The sequence below is a fragment of the Trypanosoma grayi genome (assembly GCF_000691245.1).
Source record: "Trypanosoma grayi strain ANR4 Tgr_106_V1, whole genome shotgun sequence".
Taxonomy (NCBI): Eukaryota; Euglenozoa; class Kinetoplastea; order Trypanosomatida; family Trypanosomatidae; genus Trypanosoma; species Trypanosoma grayi.
Window position 1 is genome coordinate 2967 of NW_008825725.1, and position 21925 is coordinate 24891.

Sequence of the window (21925 nt, forward strand, 5' to 3'; positions counted from 1 at the left end):
AGAGAGAGAGAGAGAGAGAGAGGAAACAAATAGGAAGGGATCGAATATCTCTCTGTCCGTCTTATAGTGCGACCTGCTCCCGCAGCTTCTCCACCACGTGGGCAAAATGTCCGTCCCCTAACTTCTGCCCCTTTTTCGTCCGGCGCCGCTCCTCCCTAACCATGTCCTGCACCGCCCCCCGCACCCGCTCCACGAACGGCAGGATCTCCACGAAGACATCCTCCGGCTTCTTGCGCATGTCGGTGATGCCAAAGTACTGCAGAAAGCTCAGGCGCGTCTTGTCCAGTTTTTCGAACTGTGCCTTTAGTTCCTGCAGCTCGGCCTTAACCCGCATTGTGAACTCGACGGAGAAAGGGATAAATGGGTCCTCCGCGTCGGTGCCAAGCTCAACCAGCTTCCTCTTCACGAAGCTGCAATGATTCTGGAATACCGCCACTGCCTTTTCAGCCTCCTGCACTGCCGACTCCATGTCACTCCAGCTGATCTGCATGACGTTCGCAGCTAGCACCGGCTTCATTTCATCAATAAGATGCAGCGCCTCGGGGCGACGCGTCTTGACGGTATTGACAAGGTAGGTGAAGAGCGACATCTTCCCTCGATTGTCCTTCGTCAGCTCCAACCTGCCCAGAAGGCCAAGGCTTACTGCACCCGCATTGCCCTTGCGTGCGTCTCCGTAGTTCATCATGTTTCCGAAGCTCAGCAGCAAGCCAAGGTAGTACGGCAGGTGCCTGCTCTTGAGCACGACGCTCATGCTCTCCTGTAGACGGTGTATCGGCCTCAGGACGGCATGCTGGCTTTCCTCCCACTCCAGTGAAAAGTGCCACGCGCCGACACGGCGCTTAAACTCCGGCATGGCGATCATCATCGCCATGTACTTTTCTTGTGGCTCATACGCCTCCTCTGTCTTCTTCCCCGCGTTCCTCAAGAACGCTGCGCGGACCTCATCTGACGGGGCCTGTGAAAGCATCGCAGTCAGTACTTCACGCGAGAGTACGTTCGTGTCCAGCTCGAGCAGCGCCCGCTGCACATTGGGGATGCTCGGTAGCTTGTGGAGAAGAATGGAGAGATTGCGGTGTACATCCTCGCGTAGAAGGAGGATCTTCTGAGGCTTCGGTGGCGACGCCTGTTGTTTCGCTTCCACTTCCTTCTGCGAGAAGAGCTGCTCGAATTCCGTGTAGTCAAAAGTGGTGTCGCACGCCTTGCCCGCTTGGATCAGCGACCACACAGACTCGGCCGTCTCAGGAAGCGGGACCTTGTCCCAGTGCAGCGGCTTCATCCGCTTCGTCGGGGCAGGTCCCTTGTAATACACCTGTGGTGGTCCGGCCGCTGCTGCTGTACCCTTTGCTGCTGGCGGCGCCTTCTTCACCCCTGGTGGTGGGGGTGGTGGTGCACCCTTCGTTCCCCCTGCCGATACTTGTGGGGGCGGCGGTGGCGGCGGCGGTGCGGCGCCGTTCGACGAATTACCATCAGGCGGCAATGATGGCGGTAGAGCCTCACCACCAGGGGGCACTGGCTGCTGCTGTTGGAGCACCGCCCCGCTGGGTGCAGAAGACTGCTGCACCACCTCGCCGTTGTTGTTTCTATTACTGCTGTGTTTGCAGCCACCACCATCATCATCATCATCATCATCTCCTGGCTGCGGCACGTCACTTCCGTCACTCGGCGGCAGCATCGCGTCCTCGTCGTCAGAGGGCGGTGCGAGCATGTCATCACCATCGTCGTCGTCGCCGCCCGGCGGAGCGGCGTCAAAGTCCCACTGCGTGGTGCGGGCACCCAGGACTTTTGTCACAATGGGACGGATATCGTCGGCGGTGACAAACCTTTCTACCAGCGCCATGCGTGCATCACTAATGTCGCGCTGCGCCGCAGCCACGTCGATGGGCTCCATCCTGCTGGGGGCGAGCTGGTCGATGTGCAGGCCGCCGCCAGCGCGGAAGCGACGCGCCGGGTGGTAATTCTCCGACGCGGACGGCACAAGGAGTGCCATGGCACGCACCGTCTCCCGCGCGCGCTCGAGCTCCTGTTTCAACATGCGCACCTTTGCCTGCTGCTGCTGGAACACGTAGAGCGCTTCCATCGCGGCGTCGCACTTGCGCCTCGCCTCCTCGTACTGCTGGCGGTACTTGCTCGCCTCCTCCCAACTGCGCGGGATGGTGAGGTTCGACAATCGCTGGAAGCTGCCCAGCTGCTTCGCCACATCGGGGTCCTCAATGGCGGTGAGGCGCTTCAGCACCGACACGACGCCGCACTCCGTCCAGCGGAACAGCAACTTCTTTGCCTTCATGCCCGACGCCTCCTTCTTTTTTTTGAGCAGGATGTTCATGAAGAGCAGTGTGCTGTGCGTCGCAAGCAGGTCGGCGCCGCTCAGCAGCGGCACAAGCGGTGCGTACGGGAGCACACCGACGCCGACGCGCTTCTTCGCCGCGTGGTTGATCATCTTGTGGCCGCCCTCCACCATGCCGCAGATGACGATGAGTGTCTCCAGAGTCGGCTTCGCGATGTTCAGCGGCACCGCCCCACCGTCCGGTGGCGGCACCAGCAGGCCGTATATGCGCTCCACGAGCTCTGGCGACTCCGCGATCTGCTCCACCGCGTTCACGTATACCAGCAGATTGCGCAACACGCTGAGCATCGCTGCCTGTAGGTTACCACTTGCGGTCTTAATTTGATGCAGGATAACGTTCAGTCCGTCATCGTCAAGAAACTGCTCGGCAAATTCGGTACCCTGCACAAGTGTGTTGAGCTCCAGCACCAGCTTGCGCTTGCGCTGTCCTTGATTGTCGTCGTAGAGCAATATGTCGATAGCGTCGCGTGCGGAGATGCCGCTGCCAGCGGCGGGACCTCCGGCCTGCGAGTGAGGGGTGCTCTCTGTGGCAGCCATTGCGGTGGCCACACGTCTGCTTGCTGGTGTTTTCAGACCCTACAGCTACAGCAGCAGTGATAAGGGGAATACAGAAAACAGACAGTGAAGAAAAACAAGATAATTTGTGGCACAAGTGAAAGAAAAGTGACGGAGACTCGCAACCACATTCGTGCACAAACACATAGACACAAACGCACCCGAGACGTAGGACTCACAACAACAGCAAAAACACAAGTGCGCAAACATATATATATATATATATATATGTAAAGAAAAAACGGATAGTAGTAGACACACCACGTTCCCACCAGCTTTCTTTCCGCTCGTGATGCATTCTCCCCACCGTTCTTCTTACAATATTGATATGCGAAGCAACAAAATGGGATCAGACTGGCATGACGTTCCTCCTTTCACCCGCCTGGGTGGGTACTGCCTGCTGGAGCCGTGTGCTGAGTGCTGCGAGTGCAATGGAGCGCCGCCGCTCCGCCTCCTCCTCCGTCGACCCCGGCAACAGGGTCATGTTCGCGGCGCTATGCAGAACTGATATGGACACCGCCCCCGTATCCAGCGTATCACCAGCATGGCTGTTGTTATTGTTGCTGTTGCCGAGCTGCGACTTGGCACCGAAGCAGACCGAGGCAACCGGGTAGAGCAGAACGCCCAAGGCGATTGTTGCTTTCAAGCGGAAGAGCCGCTGCAGCAGCCACGAGGTCCATAGCCCCACAAACGCAAGGATGAAGACGCTGCCGGGGAAGATGGTTTGGCTATCAACGTCTTCCTCAGTGATCTTGTAACGCTTACGAAACACTATGTCCACTACAAGTGCAAAGATGAGGAGCATTGTCGGCACGTGCTGCCGCTGCACCTTCGGCGACAACATTGTGGGAAACGCACCTGCCGCCGGAGACGCCGCGACCCACGGGACGAGGAGCGCCGCCGCGATGGGCCAGGCGCCGCAGTAGCACTGCAGAAACCAAAAGAAGCCCACCTGGTACAGCACCGCACTCAGCACAAGCAGCACGGCGGCGGTTGCGATGGCCGTCACCACAACTAGCTGCAGGAAAGTCGAGGTTCCCACGTCCTCCTCCACAGTCACACCAACTGTGAGCATGTAACCAACACTGCACACGCAGAGAAGGATGTTCTGCTCCACTAAAATGTAGCTCACGACGTTCCACGGGTAGCTATGCACCGAGAAGGTGTGTGCCGGGACGAGGCCGAAGACGCGCGGGACGGCCGTCGTCGCAAGGCTGAGCGCCGTCGTCACGCAGAGGAACGCGGCGAGTACTTTGCTAACGACGCCTTCTCCCCCTGGCATGCGCACTTCTACACTACTGCACGGACCCGCACATGTGGGAAAAGCAACAGAATAAAACAAAATATGAAGGGCGAATGGGGAGGGGCGAGGAACAATAGCGCAGAAACACCCCACAGATGTCATCAGACACACAAGCAGACACACACACACACACACACACACAACAATTAGCCGGCGAAGGGGCCACACTCCAGTAGGCAGATGGGAGAACGCAAAGGGAAAGAGCAAACAAAGCCAAGGTGTGTTTGTGTTCAATAGGCACCGTCACCAAGCATGACAACGTATGATGCGGAAAAGATGCCACCGTTGCCGTACACCAACGCCCGCCCCAGCACCGGAAAGACCTGACAGCTTCCGGCCGCTTCTGAAAGCTGTTCGATTGCCTCCACGACATTGTACATTGCCGGCACTTCCCATGGGGCACCGAAGCGCTGCAACCCACCATGCGTGTTGATGGGAAACTTTGACACGCCAACGACACCATTGCTGGCGAGCATGTTGCGGTATGCGGCCACCACGAACTCAACACCCTTCCCTACTGGGCACAGCCCCACTCCCTCTATGGCACGAATGAGGCATATGGGGAAGCAATCGTAACGACCAAAGAACTGAATGTCACGCGTGCCTAGTTGAGCGGCGCGCAACGCCTGTCTGACCGCCCGCTTGCAGGAAAAGAGGTCGGGGGTTATGTCGTTTAAAGCGGTCGAAAACGGCGGCTCAGATCCTTCGCCAACGCTCACAACAGCCTGCTTCGAGCCGTCCATCTTGCGCCGCGCAAAGTAACTTGTGTAGTGCGTCTCGTTTGACACGATAAGCGCCGCCGAACCGTTGGCACGACGCGCTCACTCCAGCAGGTTCGTCACCGAGGCGATACGGCGCGAGCGCAGCACGCCATCCAGCGTGCGGGGAGCACGGCACATGGCGTCGGGGTGGCGCGCGGCCTTGTTGCCCAGCAGCGCCGGCACCATCGTGAGTTACTCGCGTGTGAGGCCGTAGCGCCGCATGTGCCACTGCGCATAGCGATCGTAGCGTTGCGGGATGTGAGGCTCCTGCAAGTCGCCGCCCGCCTCACTGCTGTTCAGTCACTCCGCAAAAGTGGCACCGCCGAGGCTCAGCACGGCGTCCGCCGGTGCCGACGGTGCGCAGCACCAGCGCCGGGCTCTCCCGCACCAGCCCCGACACTGTCGCGAGGTGGTGCACCTGCATAAACTACGGGGACGCAAGAGACGGGATAGTGATGAGTATGCCTACGTCCCACATCGTCATATTCGCGTCCTGCAGATCATTAATGGACAACGCGGTGGCTGACTTACCGAGCCGGCCAACCGCCACGCGACCAATACCAACAATGCGTTCAGCCTTTGGCGAGATGAAACGTGATGTGCCACCCAAAACAGCACCTCCCCTACGGCATACATATCGATGCACACACCGACAGACGAAACAGCGGCGAATAAGGATATGAGACACCACGCTCTAACCCTTCAACAGCTCATGAGGCAGCGCCATTTAACAGCCACACCAATTTGCATGTGTGCATTGCCTACGCGATCCAACCACTCGCCAGCACAAACCACTCCGCGGCATCCCCCACCGCGCCGTCCCTCGTGAGTGACCCATACGCCACGAGAGCCTGCCCAGTCGTCAAGGCACGAACCGGCTCGTCGAACATCACCGACGCATGGGAAACACGAATGCAGCCATCCGCCGCCTCGTCACGCAGATTGCTCCACGCGAAGCACATTGTCGCTGGACGGAGAGAGTCTTGATGCCGAGCGCAACAATGACAGCGCAGTTGCACATCACTGGCCCGCTTCTCGCTAAACCAGTGCGGTGGCACGGTCAGTAACACATCCCGCAGCTCCGCCACCATCGCGTACAGCAGCGGGTGGTCCCAGCGGTCAACCAGCCTCACGGTGCGCAGATAACGCACATGTTCTTCTTGTTCTTTTTCCTCACATCTCTGCACAGCAAACAGCTCCTTGCCCTGCACATAGTATCGCGCTGTAGCCCCATCTTTACTCTTCCCACGAATCATCTGACCGAGTGTTAGACTGTATGCTGGCAACAGGGGCTGACAGCACTCCCCCATCAACACAAGTTGTGATGTTTCCACAACACTGTTCGTTTCGGCATCAACAAATATTGTTTGTTTTCCTTCCGCCGTCAGTCTCCGCAACATGGCGTCGTTCGGGGAAATGTACTCTTCGAGAAAAGTGCTGAAGCCACTGCCACCACCCCGTGCTGCGTTTCTGTAGCGGTTGCCTACAAAACATAGCCCTGTACTCGTCTTCTTGGCGCTCACCTGTGTCAAACCAAAATGAGCAGCCACAGCGCGCACATCTGTCTTCTGCTCGAACACGTGACCCAGAGGGAAGACTGCCCGTGCCGTCTGAAACTGGGAGAGGCGAGACAAAAACACCGTCTGATCGTTAAGGTCACGCCTTGCCGAGAAGGGCCTGGCAATCCCAACCCGTCTCGCCGTCGTGTTGTCGCTCTCATTATGCGGGAAGGCCACAGTGCGGGCGTAGTGCCCCGTTGCAAGATACTGCGCATTCCCTGTGGCAAGCAGTGAACGAAGAAGGGCATCAAACTTCACCTCTGCGTTGCACAAGACATCCACGTTGAGAGTCGCCCCGCGAGCGTAGGCACTCAACATCGGCTCAAAGCATTTTTCCACATAGCACGCGCTGTAATTGTGCAGCGGTAACATCTCGTCCCCTTGCAGCAGACCGACCGAGCGAGCAACATCAGTTGCGTCGTTGTATTCCCGTTGTGCGGCTTCACACCAGCGCTGGTCACCACCCTCCGCCACGTCCTCCCAATTCTTCATAAAAAGAGGGAAGTAATGAACAGCCGCAGCGGGATCGTGACGGGCCCTTGCGACAGACGCACGCACTCCAATCTCTGAGCACGACCGACGCTCCTCAAGAGCATCCCGAACAACACCCAGTGACATAGGGCGCGTCATACTCCACAGCGCCTCCACATCGCGCCACAGAGGTACACACCGCTGCAGAAACAACGCTGCAACGGCGCTGTCGACTCCACCTGACAAGGCAACCCCAACCCGCACAGGAGCAGGAGACATTTGCAGACCCCCACCTTCTCCTATTCTCTCTGAGTTGTTGCTGTCGTGATGCTACCTGCCACCTGTGGCAGACCAATGCATCCGTGTCTTGCGGATGATGATTAAAAAGCAGAAAGCCAAGACACACGACAGGAAAGGGAGAGAGAGAGAGAGAGAGAAGTGAGGACAGAACGAATAAGTCATTCGTGCGTCACGGCGCAGCGCTCCCCCCTACAAACATAGTGATAAATATAAACGGAATGCAAAGGAACCGGGGTGGTGGAGCAAACAGAGTAAGCAGTAGATGAATACAAGGTATACTCCTACCCTGCCAGATGACAGTTTGGGCAGAGAGCAAGCATTTGTTTCTGACTGTTTTTTCTTCTCATTTTCGTGTCTCTACCAGCCACGCTGCTCTACTCATCCGTCTCCTCGTTTCCATTCGCCCTTGGCGGGGGCAGCGGCGCGGCATCCAGCGTCGTCTCCTCCCCCACCAGCGCCACGTCGTGCCGGTGGACGGTGATGTACCACGCCAAGTAGTCGCGAATTGCGACAATCACCACCCCCGCCGTGGTGGTCAGTAGCCGCACCAATCCCGTAAACACATCCGCGCCCCCCACGACTGCCTGAAGTTCTGCGCGGCGGTCGCCATCTAGCGTCGACGTTTCGGCGTCCGTCTGCTGCACAGTCGTCTTGATCCAATGAGACACCACCGACGAGAGCTCCTGGTACATTCCTACATTGCAGCTTCGTATGTGCTGGTGCTCCTGCGGGCTCAAGCGCTGCATGGCAGCACTTTCGACCGTACCTTCGTTTATCTTCTGCGCCTCCCGCGTGCTGAGCGTCGATGTTTGCACACATGCCGTAGCTCGCAAAACCTCCACAATAACATTACGAAGCTTGGAAAGGTCCATTTGCAAAGCGAGCACCAGGAAGGCGTTGAGTGCACCCCGAACAGCGGCGTGGGGGAGGAGAGCGCTGCTTTTGCTCAAAGGTGGTGTGTCGCGTCCCTTCTGCGTTGCTTTCGCCATGAAATTCTCCATCTCAACAAAGTAATTTACTCGCCAAAGGATCGCAAAGAATATGCCGGCAGCCTCTAACACCAGTTCTGCTAGCACCTCGTGCACTGCAGTCGGGGGCACCCACACAGCGCATGACGGTTGCTGTTGCCGCAATTCTTCAGTGCCGTCTTCGTTAGGGATGCGCTGCGGGGCGGCGTCCAGCACTTTGGGGAGCGGCGAGAGCAACTGTGCCATTAGCGTGCAGTATTCAACCAGTTGCTCGTCCGTGGCCACGTCTCCGCGGGGCACAGACCAGTTGCCGCGTGTCGTTCGCGTGAACTCCTCTTGCTCCTCCAAGGTCTCGACGTCCACATCGACACGGAGAGTGGCGCTGTTGCGGCTTCCCGTCACTTCGTACGCCTCCGCAAGTGACAGGGCCTGAACCGCGCCAGCCGCTGCCTGCATGTACGCTTCGAGCGCCGCCGACTTTTTCTCCGCGACCCAGCAGCCGCCTACGTGGTCGGCGTCGGCAGGCACGACCAACCGCACCGGCACCCGCGAGGCGTACAACACGAGACCAACGCAGTCTGCAACGGCGCGCAGGCACTGCACGTCGCCGCTGGTAGACTGGCGTGTGGTACAGACTGCGGCGCACTGCATCAGCGCACGGACAGCAGTTGTGCGCATCTGAAACGTGGCGCGTGGCGACACGGCAAGTGGAACCATGCACTGCCGCATCACCACCGTCGTGACAGATGCCAAGTGCTCCCTGGGTGCCTCTGAGAGCAGCTCATGCGACATAAGGTTCATCACGAGTGGTAGAGTGACGCGGAAGGACGTGATGGAGCATTTCCGCATCGTCGACGGCACACGGAGGTCGAAGAGGGAAAAGCTCACATAGCTAGGATCCCACGCAGACGCCTTGTAGTCCGTTGTCGCATGACCCAGCGAGGCTTCCAACACAGTATCAGAGAGATGCACAGCGAGGTGCCGCAGCTGCGACGGCTCAAGCTGAATGACAAGTGCACGCAAGGCAGTGACGACTTCTGTCCGTGTCTGCTGCGTTTGGCAACGCAGCAACAGGCATAACTGTTCCAGGGAATTGAGCACAAGTATATCCGGTTTTTGCTGCACGGCCTCAATGATACGTCGGAGCAGCAAGTGTAATTTCTTTGGTGCAACCGCATCGAAACATGATTCATGGACCTCATCCAAGAGGGCAGTTTCACCCTTATAGGGGATAGTGGCGTCATGATTCAGCACAGTCGTGCAGATGGTGGAGAACTGTGTCAGGCACGACAGCGCACTATCCATATCACTACACATACCTCCAATGTACGCCACGCTTGAGAGAAGCAACAACACCATATTGCGCACCTTCTTCCCCAGCTGAATGTTAACACACGTGCTACCCGCTCCTGAGCAGAGAACAACAAGTTTCCGAAGGACGTGCACGGCGAGACTGCATGTTTCTGTCCCTACGCTGTCCTTATCGCACAGTGCCCGCGCTAGAGGCTGTAAGAGTCGCTGCCATATCAGTGTCATGTTGTAGAATGTCTGAAAGCGCAGACCAACCGGCTTTGTCGTAGTCGCTCCTGCTGCGTGGACCGTGCGTGAGACAAGCTCCTTGACGCCCTGAAGCACGTGCATGCGCACCACCGTCGACGTTGCACAGCGCTCGTAGCACTGCTGGAAGAAGGTGTGACATTCCGCCAACTCAGCCTGCGAGACCATGTGAGGCGGCTCCACCCCACAAACACACGAGCTCCACACGGTGGCGAGGACATCAACGACAAACTCCACGATGACACGCAGGCACTCATCGCCCTTTCCGCTCCGCGCTTCGACTACGTCAACAAGCGCAGGCGCAATGATCGCACTAAAGTCACGCACATTAACGAGGTTTGTCACCACCGCTCCCTGCTGCTGCTCGTACGAGATGAGGGAGTAGCCGACAGCACGCCGCAGCACGTACAGCGCGGCGGCGAGGGTTGCGCTGTCGATACTTGTGTCCCGCACAACTGCCGTCATGCCCCGCAGCGCCTCCTGCACAACCTTTTTCACGAGGGGCGATGCGTCAGTGTCCCGCACCCCGCAGCCACCGCAAGACTCACGCGTGAATTCCTCCACACGCCCAAAGACTGACTCCGCCTCGACGAGCAACGTCTCCTGCCGCTTGCGTGTCGACACCAGCAGCTCCGCCACCGGCGTCCAGCAACGCGCAGTGAAGTGCACGCTGTGCGGAGATGCAGCTACTTCCAGCACACAGGTGTGACACAAAGTACGCATCGGCTCGAAAGAAGCCATGCGGAGCAGCGCGAGTTGAGATACACTGCACTCTGTGTGCAGGCCGAACGCTGCGGCGACGAGGAGACTGCTGCGCAGACCCCTCACACACAACATCAATGCCTCCTCTGCCACCTGCACCTCATGCACCGCGACGCCGAACACAGCACAGAGCGACGGCCACGTGCTGAGGAACAGGTCCCGAGCAACACTGCACCAAAAAACTGATGTGTTTTCTTCAGAGTCCGACTCTAGTTTACTACAACGGTAGATTAACTCTCGCGTCTCACTCACCAGCCGCTGCCGCACCACACCAAAGGCTAATTCCTGACGTTCCTCATTTGAAAAGAAAATAGAGTCCATTTTGCCAGGAAAAGGTACAGACGCGTATCGCACACCGCTACTCATGCCAGCAGACCAGAAACCTTTCATGCTGGACAATGAGTGGGCGTTGATTTCGTCGAATATGTTTTTGGTAAAATGCTCTGGGAAGTTTTTACCCTCGTTACACCCCCGAAGTTGCGCTTGGAAAGTGGAGACCGACATTTTTGCGGACGAAACATGCGGATTGTGCAAGCTTGTATTTAACATAAGGACCGCGACTCCCGCAATGAAGCATGCGTTCTCTGATTCAAAAGGGAACGTATCAATATCAACGCCATCAACAGAGTTTGCCTTGAAATACGCGCTGCAGAAGAACTCGAGAAGCCTCTCGATTCGTTGACCTTCCTTGGGGAGCTGCACAAGAGTGAAGAGTTTCTTTAGCCCATCCACGAGACTCATGCCGGCAAGCGGCAGTGCCTCCATGAAAACCCGACACACCTGCAGTGGGAGAACGGCGGGGTATGAGAGAAACTCCGCGACCGACTCGGGGTTCAGCGACGGTGTCTCCCTGAGGAACTGCGCGATACGACTCACCTTCAGTTCTGTTTCTGGTGACGCTGGTTGTGGTATGTACTGGTGCGCCCAGTTGTTCTCTACCGCCCTGCCACTTTCATCCATGTTCATCTCCTCATCGGTTATATTAAAGAGTTTTCTCACGCCTTTGAGGGGGGAACTGTTGATGATGTCAACCACGCGCTGCTCCTCCATTTTTTCGTCGCGGTTTGTCAACCTTGGCAGTGTAATATTAGCAACCACATCGGGGTCATGTGGGATATGTAGGGTGAGTAACTCCACAGCGAGTGAGAGACCTTGAAGTGCGAGAAATGGCAGCGACCTCTGAAAGGTTGCAGTCTCCTGGTCGTCGCTCCCTTTCTCCACCACATCGGCAAAACCCTCCGGAGCAGCACAGCGCACTGCCTTCGAAAGCGTTGCGACAGCCTGTTGGACGACATTGAGCTGGTGCCACCGGACGTTGAGGTCAAACTGTTGGTAGAGACGCAGCAAGAGAGACGGTTGACCAGGGACGCATGCAGTCTTGAAGAATGTGCCAACAACATGGCGAAGAAGTGCCCGTCGCATTGCCGGCGGCGTATTGTCGGACTCCAGCAGCCCAAATACACCGCTAGTGTATAAGAACCCTACCTCGGAGCCCAGGCAGTCGGGGCAACCTACAACAATATAGTGAAGAGTCTCAAGGCCTGCATCCAGCACCGCTGGCTGCAGCGACACTAAACAATTAAGAATGCCGTCCATAAGACGCCTCCGCCACGTGGCGTGACCCAACATGCATCGCAACTCCTCAAGGTCTGTGCTCGCCAACTTCTTCACGGTGTCGTGAAGGATCCGCACCGCCACGAGTTGACCATCACTCTGGTCACCGCAGTGCTGCGCAACACACGAGATGTACTCCGGTGAGAATGCAGCCGGCACCACCATCTCCAGAACAACGTGTGCAACATGAGGCCACAGTGGAATTGGAGACACAACGGTATTGCATTCAGGCAGCGGCACGGACTGCTCTGCACCATCGACAGACGAATGCTCTTTCGCGGCGTCCGTCTCGCGCTCCGTCACTCTTATATCCTCTGGCATGGTCCGTCGTTGTTGTTGTTGCTGTTGCTGCTGCGTTGGCCGCGCATTGGGCGATACCCACTGCGCTAGGCCGAACAGGTGTGCACTCACATCATTCTTTAGTGTCCGTTCCTCCTGCACACCCGCGGTTTCTTTCAGCGAGGCGACAGTCACCAAATACCGCACGGCGGGACGCACAAGGCCCAGGAGCTTCTCGATGCTGATGAGCAGCGAGGGCCCCATGGTGCGCCGCAGCTCCTCTACCCTTCGCACAGCAGCCTGTCTCGCCTTTTGCGCATTCGCAGAAGAGTCACCACCCGCTGCTGCCGTCGCTGTCGTCGTCGTCTTTGCCTCCTCCGCCACGCGCAGTCGGCGTGACTCCTCCCGCAAAATCCGCTGCTGGAAAACAACAACGCACAGGCGCAGCTGTTTCAGAATATCAACACACACCTGAGATGCAAATCGCGTCGAAGAAAACTCTGTGTGACCTGTGAGAAGCTCCATACACTTCATAATCGCATTGGTTGACACTTTGATATCGTGCGAGAGGCGCACAAACGGCGACAAAAGCGGAGGAGCATCGCATTCACCATTCTTGTCGAGGCACGGCTCTTTTGCCACCACTGGATCCACGTAAAGCTCCCATACGACTTGCTGTAGGGCGTTTGTAATGATCGAAAAGCAGCGGACAATAGTGAGTCGCGCTGCGTTGCGTCCCACATTGCGCAGCTTTACACTTTCCGGAAGGTCCCCGTAGCACAGCATGCGGAGGAACTCTGCCAGATGCTCCAAGTTACGGCTCTTAAAGCTCGTAGAAAGCGTGGCCACACTGTTCAGCGGGTCGGGAGCTCCTGCACCATTCATGCTGCGGAGCATATCCACAGTAAATGAAAAAGGCTCATCACCACGCGGTGTCGAGCTGGCGGGAAGTTGCGTGGCTGATATCGAAGCCTGAAAGGTACTGGAGGAACTCTTGGTATTGTTGTTGGTATCATTGTCTCCATCCGCCTCGGTGGGTTCCCGCTGCTGCTGCTGCTGCTGCTTCTGTTGTTCCTCCTCCTGTATTGTCGTTAGTGTGACAGGGGTACTGGGCGAGGGAGTGCAGATCGACGGGCGTGGCGCCCCAACGTTACCCACCTCCTTTACCCACTCTTCAATACCTGTTTGGATGTCCTGCAGCTTGCCCTTCTGGCTCCCGCTCACAATGTGCTTTGCCTGAAGGAGAAGGGCCTGCAGCTGCACCATGAAAGCCGTGCGGTTTTCCAAATCCGCCACCAACTTGGGCGCGGTGCGCTGCATTACTAACGTGTTTGGGACCCTTATTCAAACGCGCTTTGATAGAGCGTGCTACTTGCGTTCCTTGCAAGAAAAAAACATGCCCGCCCCCGAAAAAAACAACAACAATCATCAACAACAACAACAAAGAAAAAAAAAATATATATATAGGGGGTGGGTGAGAGTCATCCATACACACATTGAAGGAGAAAACCACATAAAACAAGTTGGAGCGTATTTCAGTCGCAGAAACCACAAAAAAAAGCCACGAGGAGAAGCCAGGCGTATTTATTTCGGCCAGACCTCCCCGACACACTCCACGAAACGAGTTGGAAAGTTCTTCTTATCTCGTTTTCTACTCCTACCGTCGTAGTGATAGGTCAGTTTTTGCTGCATCACTGAGATAAACTCGTCAAACTGCAGGACACCATCCCCGTTGCGATCAAAGAGCGCCATTATGAGGTCCAGCTCCACCTCCGTGAAGGGCGGCACACCTGCCGCCTTCACCGCACGGTTGAAGTCCTTCTTCCGCAACAGGAGACCAGAGGATGTGAACACTTCAACGGCCTCCCCAATCGCATCCGCGTGCCGCATAACGCGATGAAAGCTGATCCACAGTTCAAGAGTCATAGTTTCCCCGCTGCCGCGCATCTTGCGAATGTTCTCGACAATATAGAACGGAACATGACTGCCAATCATTTGGTTCGCGATGAGCTTCCCAAATTGCTCGGCAGTGATATGGCCATTGCGGTCGGTGTCGAATTGCCGGAACTCGGCTTTCCACACTTCCTCATTGATGGCGTCGATTGTTTCCAAAACCTCATCGTACGAGCAATGCCGCTCTCCATCCTCACCGAAGAGCCGTCGCACGATGCCATTCCTGCTGCCGCGCGTCATCGACTCTGCCTCACTGGGGCTGCAGCCGAGACCCTGCAACACACCCGCGAATTCGTGAAGGCTCAGTGAGCCGACACGGTCCTTGTCCAAAATAGAAAAAAGCGTTCGTATATCATCTGCTTTCGCTGTCAACAACAACATGAGGAACGAGAACTCAGAGAGGCTAAGATATGCGTTTCCGTCTGCGTCCAGCTCGGTAAAGAGCTGTCTCATCCCCTCCATTACATATGGATCCAACGGCTCGTTGTTCTTCGACGCCAACAATGCATGCACAAAGTCCTCAAGAGTCATGTATTTGGGCCCACCTTTGCGCTTATAGTGTGTTGCGTAGTGCTTGAAGCGGGTGGTGACATCGCGCAAGTAGTACGGAATGAGGTATTCCGGCGTATCGAGGGGACGACAGAACACCACAGTGGAACCCAACGCAGCGGCAGCGAACCACGCCGCACCAAAGAGGAGAGTGACTCTTGTCAGAATGATCACACGCCGCCAACCCCGCCCCAATGCACAGCAGGACCGCAAGAAAAGGCGCCGGCACAGTGTCTCTTGGGCGGGACCCCACAACGCCCGACACGGCGTGAGCATGCACACAGAACTACCACGAAGCTGTGCACTGCCTCTCACAGGCACATCAAAAACAGAAAAAAGAGAAGAAGTGTGGAGGGGAAGGGGGAGGACAATGAATACCAAACCCTCAGTGCACTTACACACACGCCTCCCAGAGACACACAAAAGACGCGGCACACCCAGGGCAGTTACACAGCATGTGACCGAACTATTCTTCCCTTGTCGCTTCCTCGGGGCACAGCACACCCACCACGGCCTCCACGCCACCACTCATGTTGAGGTACTGAGCCGCGTTTACAACATCCTTGGGCTCCACCTCCAATAGAGCATTCCGCATTGCCTGTTTCTGCTCGTGTCGAACATCGTGAAGGAAGAAGGATTCACCGTAGCTATCGGCGGAATAAGGTGCATCAAGGCTGGAAAAAATGCGGAGTTTTGCCTCGTCAACCCTCATCTGTGTCACATTACCCGCGTCACTCAGCCAACTAGCGGCCTCCTGGAAGACAGTGACGGTCTGCTCAGGCGTCGGATCGCGGTAGCTGGACATGGTGACCCCGCCAACCTCCCCCTTAAGTGTAGCGCTCGCGCCCGATCCGTACGCACCCCCCTCCTCGCGAACTCGGCGATGTAAGTACTCATTGCTGAGCAGTTGGCACGCCACACGGAGTGGCGCCTGATCTGGGTGGCTCCAGTCAAGTCCATTTGCAATGGCGAGGCCTACATAAGAAGTGTCGATGGGCAACTTGTTGTGGAGCTGCAACAAGCTGGAAGGTCGTTCCATCGCTGCAAAGGAAAGGCGTGTTGAGGCCGCCACCGCCGCTTCCGATGGAAGAGTTGGGAACTCGCGCAGGAAGGCCGCCAACATGGTTTCTACTTCGTCGCGATGTCTTTCTTCACATGTGGCCCAGATTATGCCGCGGCAAATATTTGACACCAGCGATTTTGCAAAAACATTATGGGCATCCAAAACCCCTGCAATGGCGTTCCGTACGACTGCCTCGTCATTGTTTTGGAGATTTTCAAGCAGAGCCGAGGCGTGTGTGGACTGCGCCAGTCCGGACCATTCCTCTTTCACAGCCCCGCTACGAGTGAGGCGCGAGGAGGCCAGTGTAGTAGCGATTCGGTTGCCTTGATGCTGCAGCCGTTGAATAACGCCTGAGCAGCGTGCTTTTGCAAGAGAAAGGGCCCGACCACGCACTTCATCACTTTCTGCAGAAGTTCGTGGTTCAAGCAGTGCAACCTTGAGGAGTTCCAGGGCTTCACGCAATTTCTCTTTGGTCGTGTAGAACCCATAGGCGGTGCCAGCAATATACTCCGACTTTTGGCAGTATGACTGGTTAAGCTGGGGCGAAAAGGTAAAACCGCCACAGACGAGCTCTGTGGCAATGGAGAGCTCCTTGAAAGAATACGGACCTGCACCCAGGTTACCCAAGAGGGAATGCCATAGGGGAACATCGGCCAACACGCCACCACCATCGCCTCGAACAGATGCCATCAGCGATGAGCTGAAAGGAGCTAGCCCATGCACGTAGACGAGCCCATTTGTTGGGCTAGCGATGGTGTACAAGGAGGAACCATCACTACATTTCGCAAGACGCGGTGGAGGTTCCTGAAAGGATTCACGCGGTATATCCTTAACGGTTAATGTGGGGAGGATGTCACCGTTTTGTGGCGCACGCACACGCTCTAGCCAATTCGCTGTCTCTTGCTCAATCTTATCCTTCGTAGCTTCTGTTACTCCTTCATTCAATTTATTCTCCATTTCGTTAATAGTGTCGCGGAGAGAATTCAAGTAGTCCTTATTCGCTGATACAGAGACCGTAGCGCGATGGGGATTGCTGAGGAGATTCTTCGAAATGCGTGGGAGAAGGGACGCCGCCTGCTTCTCGCCCAGACGTCGCAGGTGCGGTAACCAATCAATAAAGTCGAGGGGATTATTTGCAGCACGACACAACCCCATGGCACAGAGGCCCGTGCAGAGATTCACCCCATAGTCAGCAGCACGGTGCCGCTGCTGTAACTCCTCTTGGAAAATGACGGACTGCACCCTCCGCTGGTCGAAGCCTTCCTTCTGCACCTTCTGCAGGGTTGAAACGATGGCAGTTAGAACTTCCTCCTCCACATTAGGACGGGCCTCATCCACACCTTCCACACCGTACGAGACGAAGGGTGAGGAGAGATAGCTCGAATACCCCCGCATTGGGGCGTAACGACTGCCGATCTGTGACTCAACAAGCGCCTGATAAAGCGGAGAGCTCGGACCACTTGAGAGCAAAGAGTCCAGCACGCTCAGATCAACCATGTCCTCCAGTTTATTATCCTCTTGTTGTACTCCAAAAGAAACAGAAACGCGCTTCTGACGCTGCGGATTACCCATGGAATTCAGTGGGCCCTGTAGCGTCACCTGCTTTGGTTGCACAAAGCGGTCTTCAGGGCGCAGCGTAGGTACCGTGATTACCTCACCCTTCGCAAAAGAAGAGAAGTATTCATTCAACATTGCCATCCATGGTTCAGGGCTCTGCTCACCATATGTAAGTGTGATACTGTTGCTGGGGTGATAGTGCCGTTTATGGAATTCCACAAGCTCCTCGTACGTCAGTGACAGCACATTTGGTGGATACCCACCCGATATGTGCTCATAGTGTGTGCCGGGCAGCATCACTTTCATCAGCGAGTGCGCGTAGTGTTGTGATGGCTCCGACACCACTCCACGCATTTCGTTATATACAACCCCATTGTAAACCAACCGCTTCCCCTTTGCCGCGTTGGCCTCGACCTCTACACGATGGCCCTCCTGCTTGAAGTCTTCCTCCCTCAACAGTGGATGAAATACAGCGTCGAGGTAGACGTCAAGTAGGTTTCGGAAGTCCTGTGCATTCGTTGTTGCGAAGGGGTACAGGGTATAGTCGGCTCCAGTCATAGCGTTCATGAAGTTGCTCAATGATCGGCGCAGCATCATAAAAAACGGGTCCCGCACAGGGTACTTCTTGCTACCACACAAAACTGTGTGCTCCAGGACATGTGTCGTCCCTTTGCTGTTTTCGGCTGGAGTGCGGAACCCAATACAGAATGTACTGTTACGATCATTTGTGTCGATGTGGTAATACACCGCCCCGGTCTCTTCGTGTTGCCACTCGTAGGCGACCAGGTTCAGTTCGTCAACACGGCGCGTGGCCTTATGCGTAAACCCAGAGGTGTTTGTGATGACAAGCAATGGCCTTTTTCCCACAGGAGATGCTGCGGAGGTCGCAGCACACCGCCGCACAACACCGCGGCGAAACATGCGTTATACCCTTTGGATATATATATATATATAGTAGAACCACCTTGGGACCAAAACAAGAATAGAATAAGATCAGCAACGGGTAACTACACTTGACACATCACTTGGCGATGCCGCACCACACGCCATCACCAAGCCCTCAACCGCAGCAAGGAAAATGAATAAAGGAAACAACAAAAAGAAGCAAGGATTTGAAGAAGAAAACGAAATAAAAAAAAATGCACACGCGCACAATAAAGCTTCGGTTTCCTAAACGCCGGAAACAAACCCTCTACTATTTCGTTTGCCCCGTCTCAAGTAAAGCAAAAAAAGAGGAGTTAGACGAAAGGACTGCGGGTGGTGGGAGCTGACGTCACACCCAGCGTGTCCCCCCTGCAAAAACGCGCCTTGTTTTTCATATTGTTCGTTCGGTTGCCGGTTGCTCCAGCTTACTCTTCGACTTCAATTACGGAATCCTTGACAGGCCGACGGTATTCATCGCCTCCCTTCACTGAGCCACTGATGGCGTACATATCTCCCACATCCTCGTCGTCCGCGCCAAATTGAATGAAATACTGGCGGTTTTCACGATACTTCAGCACGCCGTAAACCCCCATGGCGGTTATCAAGAGCACTGTAATACATGTGATGGAGATCGCCATAACATGTCCATTGTAATTCCTGATTATAATGGGATCATCTCCGAACGCAAACATATGCGTGCTTCCCTCAATAGAGACGATGGCAATATCACTCAGGATGCTCGAGTTCTCCTTTCCGAGGGATACAATGTAGTTCTGCCTCTCCAATGTATCACACGGGCGCGCTTCACCAAGGTCCTCACAAACAATAGATATATAAAGCACCTGAAGTCCTTTGGTATCGTGGGTCATATGCGTCACAGCGAGTGCCGCACGCGGAATACAGAATACACGACTGATTGTTTGAAGGAAGCCCTCAGGCGCCCTGGTCCCATTCAAGGTCAGCTTGACGCTTTTGTAGGCGACCCACGGCTCTTCCCGCGTGCTCTCCGGCGCCATGGGGCAGTCAATCTTCGTCACGGGATCCGTCGGCTGCGGGACATGCGTGACGTTAGATGGTGCGGCGGTCGGCGCGGGGGTGGGCGCCACATCGGCGATGCTCGGCACCTCCGTCCAGTGCGCGTCGCGACGCTTGTAGCAGATCTTAAAGGCGCCGCCTTCCCGCAGGGTCCACGTCCACAGTGTATATGTGGTGTTGGGACCGTAGTCGTCGCTTGGCCCAAGGTCGGTCGCTTCAGGCACACCACCAGCCGGGCTTGCCGTCGCACAATCCTCGCTGTCGTACGCAAACTTTGCCCGATCACCGTCAGGCCGTGTGTCAAGGTCGTACCCGTAAAATTTGATCGTCGTGGTAACGCCAACAAGTACACGGCCGTCGTCGTCTTGACCATCGACAACCTGGTAGTATGACGGGTTACCGTCAAACACCCGAACGACAGCCAGTTCCGAACTTGTTGTTTCATCCTCTCCACGGTAGCAAATGCGGTAAGCTTCAGGACGATCGAAGTAGTAGTCACGTTCCCCCATAAAGGATTTACCCACAAAATAAGAATCTTGCTTTACTGATGGAAGACGCATAACACGTCCGTTGAACTTGCCGTCTGCGCATTCGTTGTCCAGGTCCGAAAGGGCTACAATATCTTTACTAGCCTTCTTCATATCCGTTCCTTCAGGGTACTTCAGGAAGAACATTGTTGTTTCTGTGCGCCTGGTGTACACTGTGCGAGGCACCACTGAAACCACCACAGGCAACTTAGTGCTTTGAACCTCCTTTGCGCTTAGCTTGTAATCCATAATAGCACGTACCCGAAGTGAGCACCGTCTATGTGAAGCTTGATTCTTGAACACAAGGGAGAACTCGCTTTCCCCTGGTGTGCGAATAGCAATATCACCGATAGATCCCCCGGCAAGGTCCTTCACATCGTACTCCGTCATCATGACGTCTTTTGTGGTCTTGTTCTTCCACTTGGCCCGGATGACGAGGCGGTAAAGGAATTCCGTCTGATGCTCCACACTGCATGGGTCATAGCCACGACGGCTCATGCCGCCCCTGAGGCTGGTGACCTCGTACGCGAGACATGTCAGTGTCAGGTTTTCTGCCTTGAGCGGCACCACATGCACGGTTGTCTCGCCACCTGCGCCTACAGAGCCGTGTACCTCGCGGCCTTCACAAGCTGGGTACAGGTTTGCTCCCTGCGCAAAAGAACAACAGAGCACAAGAAGAAGGGTTGCAAAGACGTGAGCCACGTTCATAATTGTTTGCTGATATACCTTTGCTAAAGCGGCAGGCTGCCTTTTCGCTTTATTCACAGAAGCAACAAAGAAATGGGGGAGGCGACAACAACAACAACGACATAGTTGATCGCTTGTGAACAAACTGTATCTTCCGAAAGAACTAAGGAAATTCTGGTAATTGCACGCACGAGAAAGGAACAAAAGCATAACATCAGAGGTGCAACCACGACGACACACTAGCCTCTCATTTTTTCGCAGTCGCTTCTTTCCCCTTTCCCGATGCCCCAGCACCACCACCACCACCAGGAGCAGCACCAGTGGCTCCTCTCTTCGCTGAGCCTCGCTCCTTCTGAAAGAGATCCACCGCCTTCATGTTCACCTGTCTCATTCGAAACGCTACTTTTGCCATTCGCCGCTTCACCTGATTATCAAGGATCTGCTTCTGCCATACTGAATCATATTTATTGACACTTTCCTTGTCAAAGAGTTCTTCCATATACCAATGCTGCGCTGCGATCTTGTTTTCGTAGATACCAGGGTATGTCCACTCAGGCCCGATCACAGGATCCTGCTGATCCTTGAAAATGGCAATGGGAAGGGACATTCCCTCCTTCCCATATGTGTACACGTTCTGTGGCACCTCTTTTACTTCAACAAGCTTGCGGTTCTCCATACGGCCGTAATAAGCGTGCTGCAACTTCTTTCTTTCGCGCTCCATCTCCGATTTTGTCGGTGCCGTGTCGTACGGAAGGTAAACCTGCTTGTACTCTTGTGCATCGGAGGGCTTTCCGGTCCGCTTCAGCACAACATGCGTGGCGAAGAGACGTTTGATAGCAGTTATCCTAAGCATTAGCCCACGCTTTTTTTTGTTCACGTGTCAAGAGCAAATGGTAGCAGAGAACAGCAACAACAACAGTGACAGCCAAAAGAAAAAAAAAGCGTCCATCTCGAACAACCCTCCAGTTCCTTCACAATGAACACAAAGAAACAGAACCCTTCTGCCTGTGCAGAAAGAAAAAAAAACCACGAGTGCTACACGCCAGTGAACACCCACAACGCAGATTGCTGGCGCAGTGGAAACCGCTGCTATTCCTCCCCTATACGTTTCAGACTGATCCCTACATGCTATACTATAGACAGCCAATTCAACAACA

The 21925-nt window shown here is 55.4% G+C and overlaps 9 protein-coding genes across 9 annotated transcripts; all 9 read right to left on the reverse strand.

The window, feature by feature from the left end:
- Window positions 1-61: 61 nt before the first annotated feature.
- DQ04_01061020 (formin 2 (FH2) domain protein) lies at window positions 62-2881 on the reverse strand (the record flags this gene model as incomplete). The annotated part of the gene is made up of 1 exon (XM_009310150.1): window positions 62-2881. The coding sequence occupies one exon, from the start codon at window positions 2879-2881 to the stop codon at window positions 62-64; it is 2820 nt and encodes a 939-aa protein (XP_009308425.1).
- Window positions 2882-3248: 367 nt separating this feature from the next.
- Window positions 3249-4181, reverse strand: DQ04_01061030 (rhomboid-like protein; the record flags this gene model as incomplete). Its single annotated transcript, XM_009310151.1, has 1 exon — window positions 3249-4181. One exon carries the CDS (start codon window positions 4179-4181, stop codon window positions 3249-3251), a length of 933 nt encoding a protein of 310 aa, XP_009308426.1.
- Window positions 4182-4432: 251 nt separating this feature from the next.
- On the reverse strand, window positions 4433-4945 carry DQ04_01061040 (nonspecific lipid-transfer protein; the record flags this gene model as incomplete). Its single annotated transcript, XM_009310152.1, has 1 exon — window positions 4433-4945. The coding sequence occupies one exon, from the start codon at window positions 4943-4945 to the stop codon at window positions 4433-4435; it is 513 nt and encodes a 170-aa protein (XP_009308427.1).
- Window positions 4946-5724: 779 nt separating this feature from the next.
- Window positions 5725-7272, reverse strand: DQ04_01061050 (putative tRNA-methyl transferase; the record flags this gene model as incomplete). Its single annotated transcript, XM_009310153.1, has 1 exon — window positions 5725-7272. The coding sequence occupies one exon, from the start codon at window positions 7270-7272 to the stop codon at window positions 5725-5727; it is 1548 nt and encodes a 515-aa protein (XP_009308428.1).
- Window positions 7273-7667: 395 nt separating this feature from the next.
- DQ04_01061060 (putative brefeldin A-inhibited guanine nucleotide-exchange protein 2) lies at window positions 7668-13793 on the reverse strand (the record flags this gene model as incomplete). The annotated part of the gene is made up of 1 exon (XM_009310154.1): window positions 7668-13793. The coding sequence occupies one exon, from the start codon at window positions 13791-13793 to the stop codon at window positions 7668-7670; it is 6126 nt and encodes a 2041-aa protein (XP_009308429.1).
- Window positions 13794-14057: 264 nt separating this feature from the next.
- On the reverse strand, window positions 14058-15251 carry DQ04_01061070 (Ca2+ binding protein, contains EF-hand motif (ISS); the record flags this gene model as incomplete). Its single annotated transcript, XM_009310155.1, has 1 exon — window positions 14058-15251. The coding sequence occupies one exon, from the start codon at window positions 15249-15251 to the stop codon at window positions 14058-14060; it is 1194 nt and encodes a 397-aa protein (XP_009308430.1).
- Window positions 15252-15441: 190 nt separating this feature from the next.
- On the reverse strand, window positions 15442-18516 carry DQ04_01061080 (putative pitrilysin-like metalloprotease, putative,metallo-peptidase, Clan ME, Family M16C; the record flags this gene model as incomplete). Its single annotated transcript, XM_009310156.1, has 1 exon — window positions 15442-18516. The coding sequence occupies one exon, from the start codon at window positions 18514-18516 to the stop codon at window positions 15442-15444; it is 3075 nt and encodes a 1024-aa protein (XP_009308431.1).
- Window positions 18517-18944: 428 nt separating this feature from the next.
- Window positions 18945-20789, reverse strand: DQ04_01061090 (golgi/lysosome glycoprotein; the record flags this gene model as incomplete). The annotated part of the gene is made up of 1 exon (XM_009310157.1): window positions 18945-20789. The coding sequence occupies one exon, from the start codon at window positions 20787-20789 to the stop codon at window positions 18945-18947; it is 1845 nt and encodes a 614-aa protein (XP_009308432.1).
- Window positions 20790-21015: 226 nt separating this feature from the next.
- On the reverse strand, window positions 21016-21621 carry DQ04_01061100 (hypothetical protein; the record flags this gene model as incomplete). The annotated part of the gene is made up of 1 exon (XM_009310158.1): window positions 21016-21621. The coding sequence occupies one exon, from the start codon at window positions 21619-21621 to the stop codon at window positions 21016-21018; it is 606 nt and encodes a 201-aa protein (XP_009308433.1).
- Window positions 21622-21925: the final 304 nt, after the last annotated feature.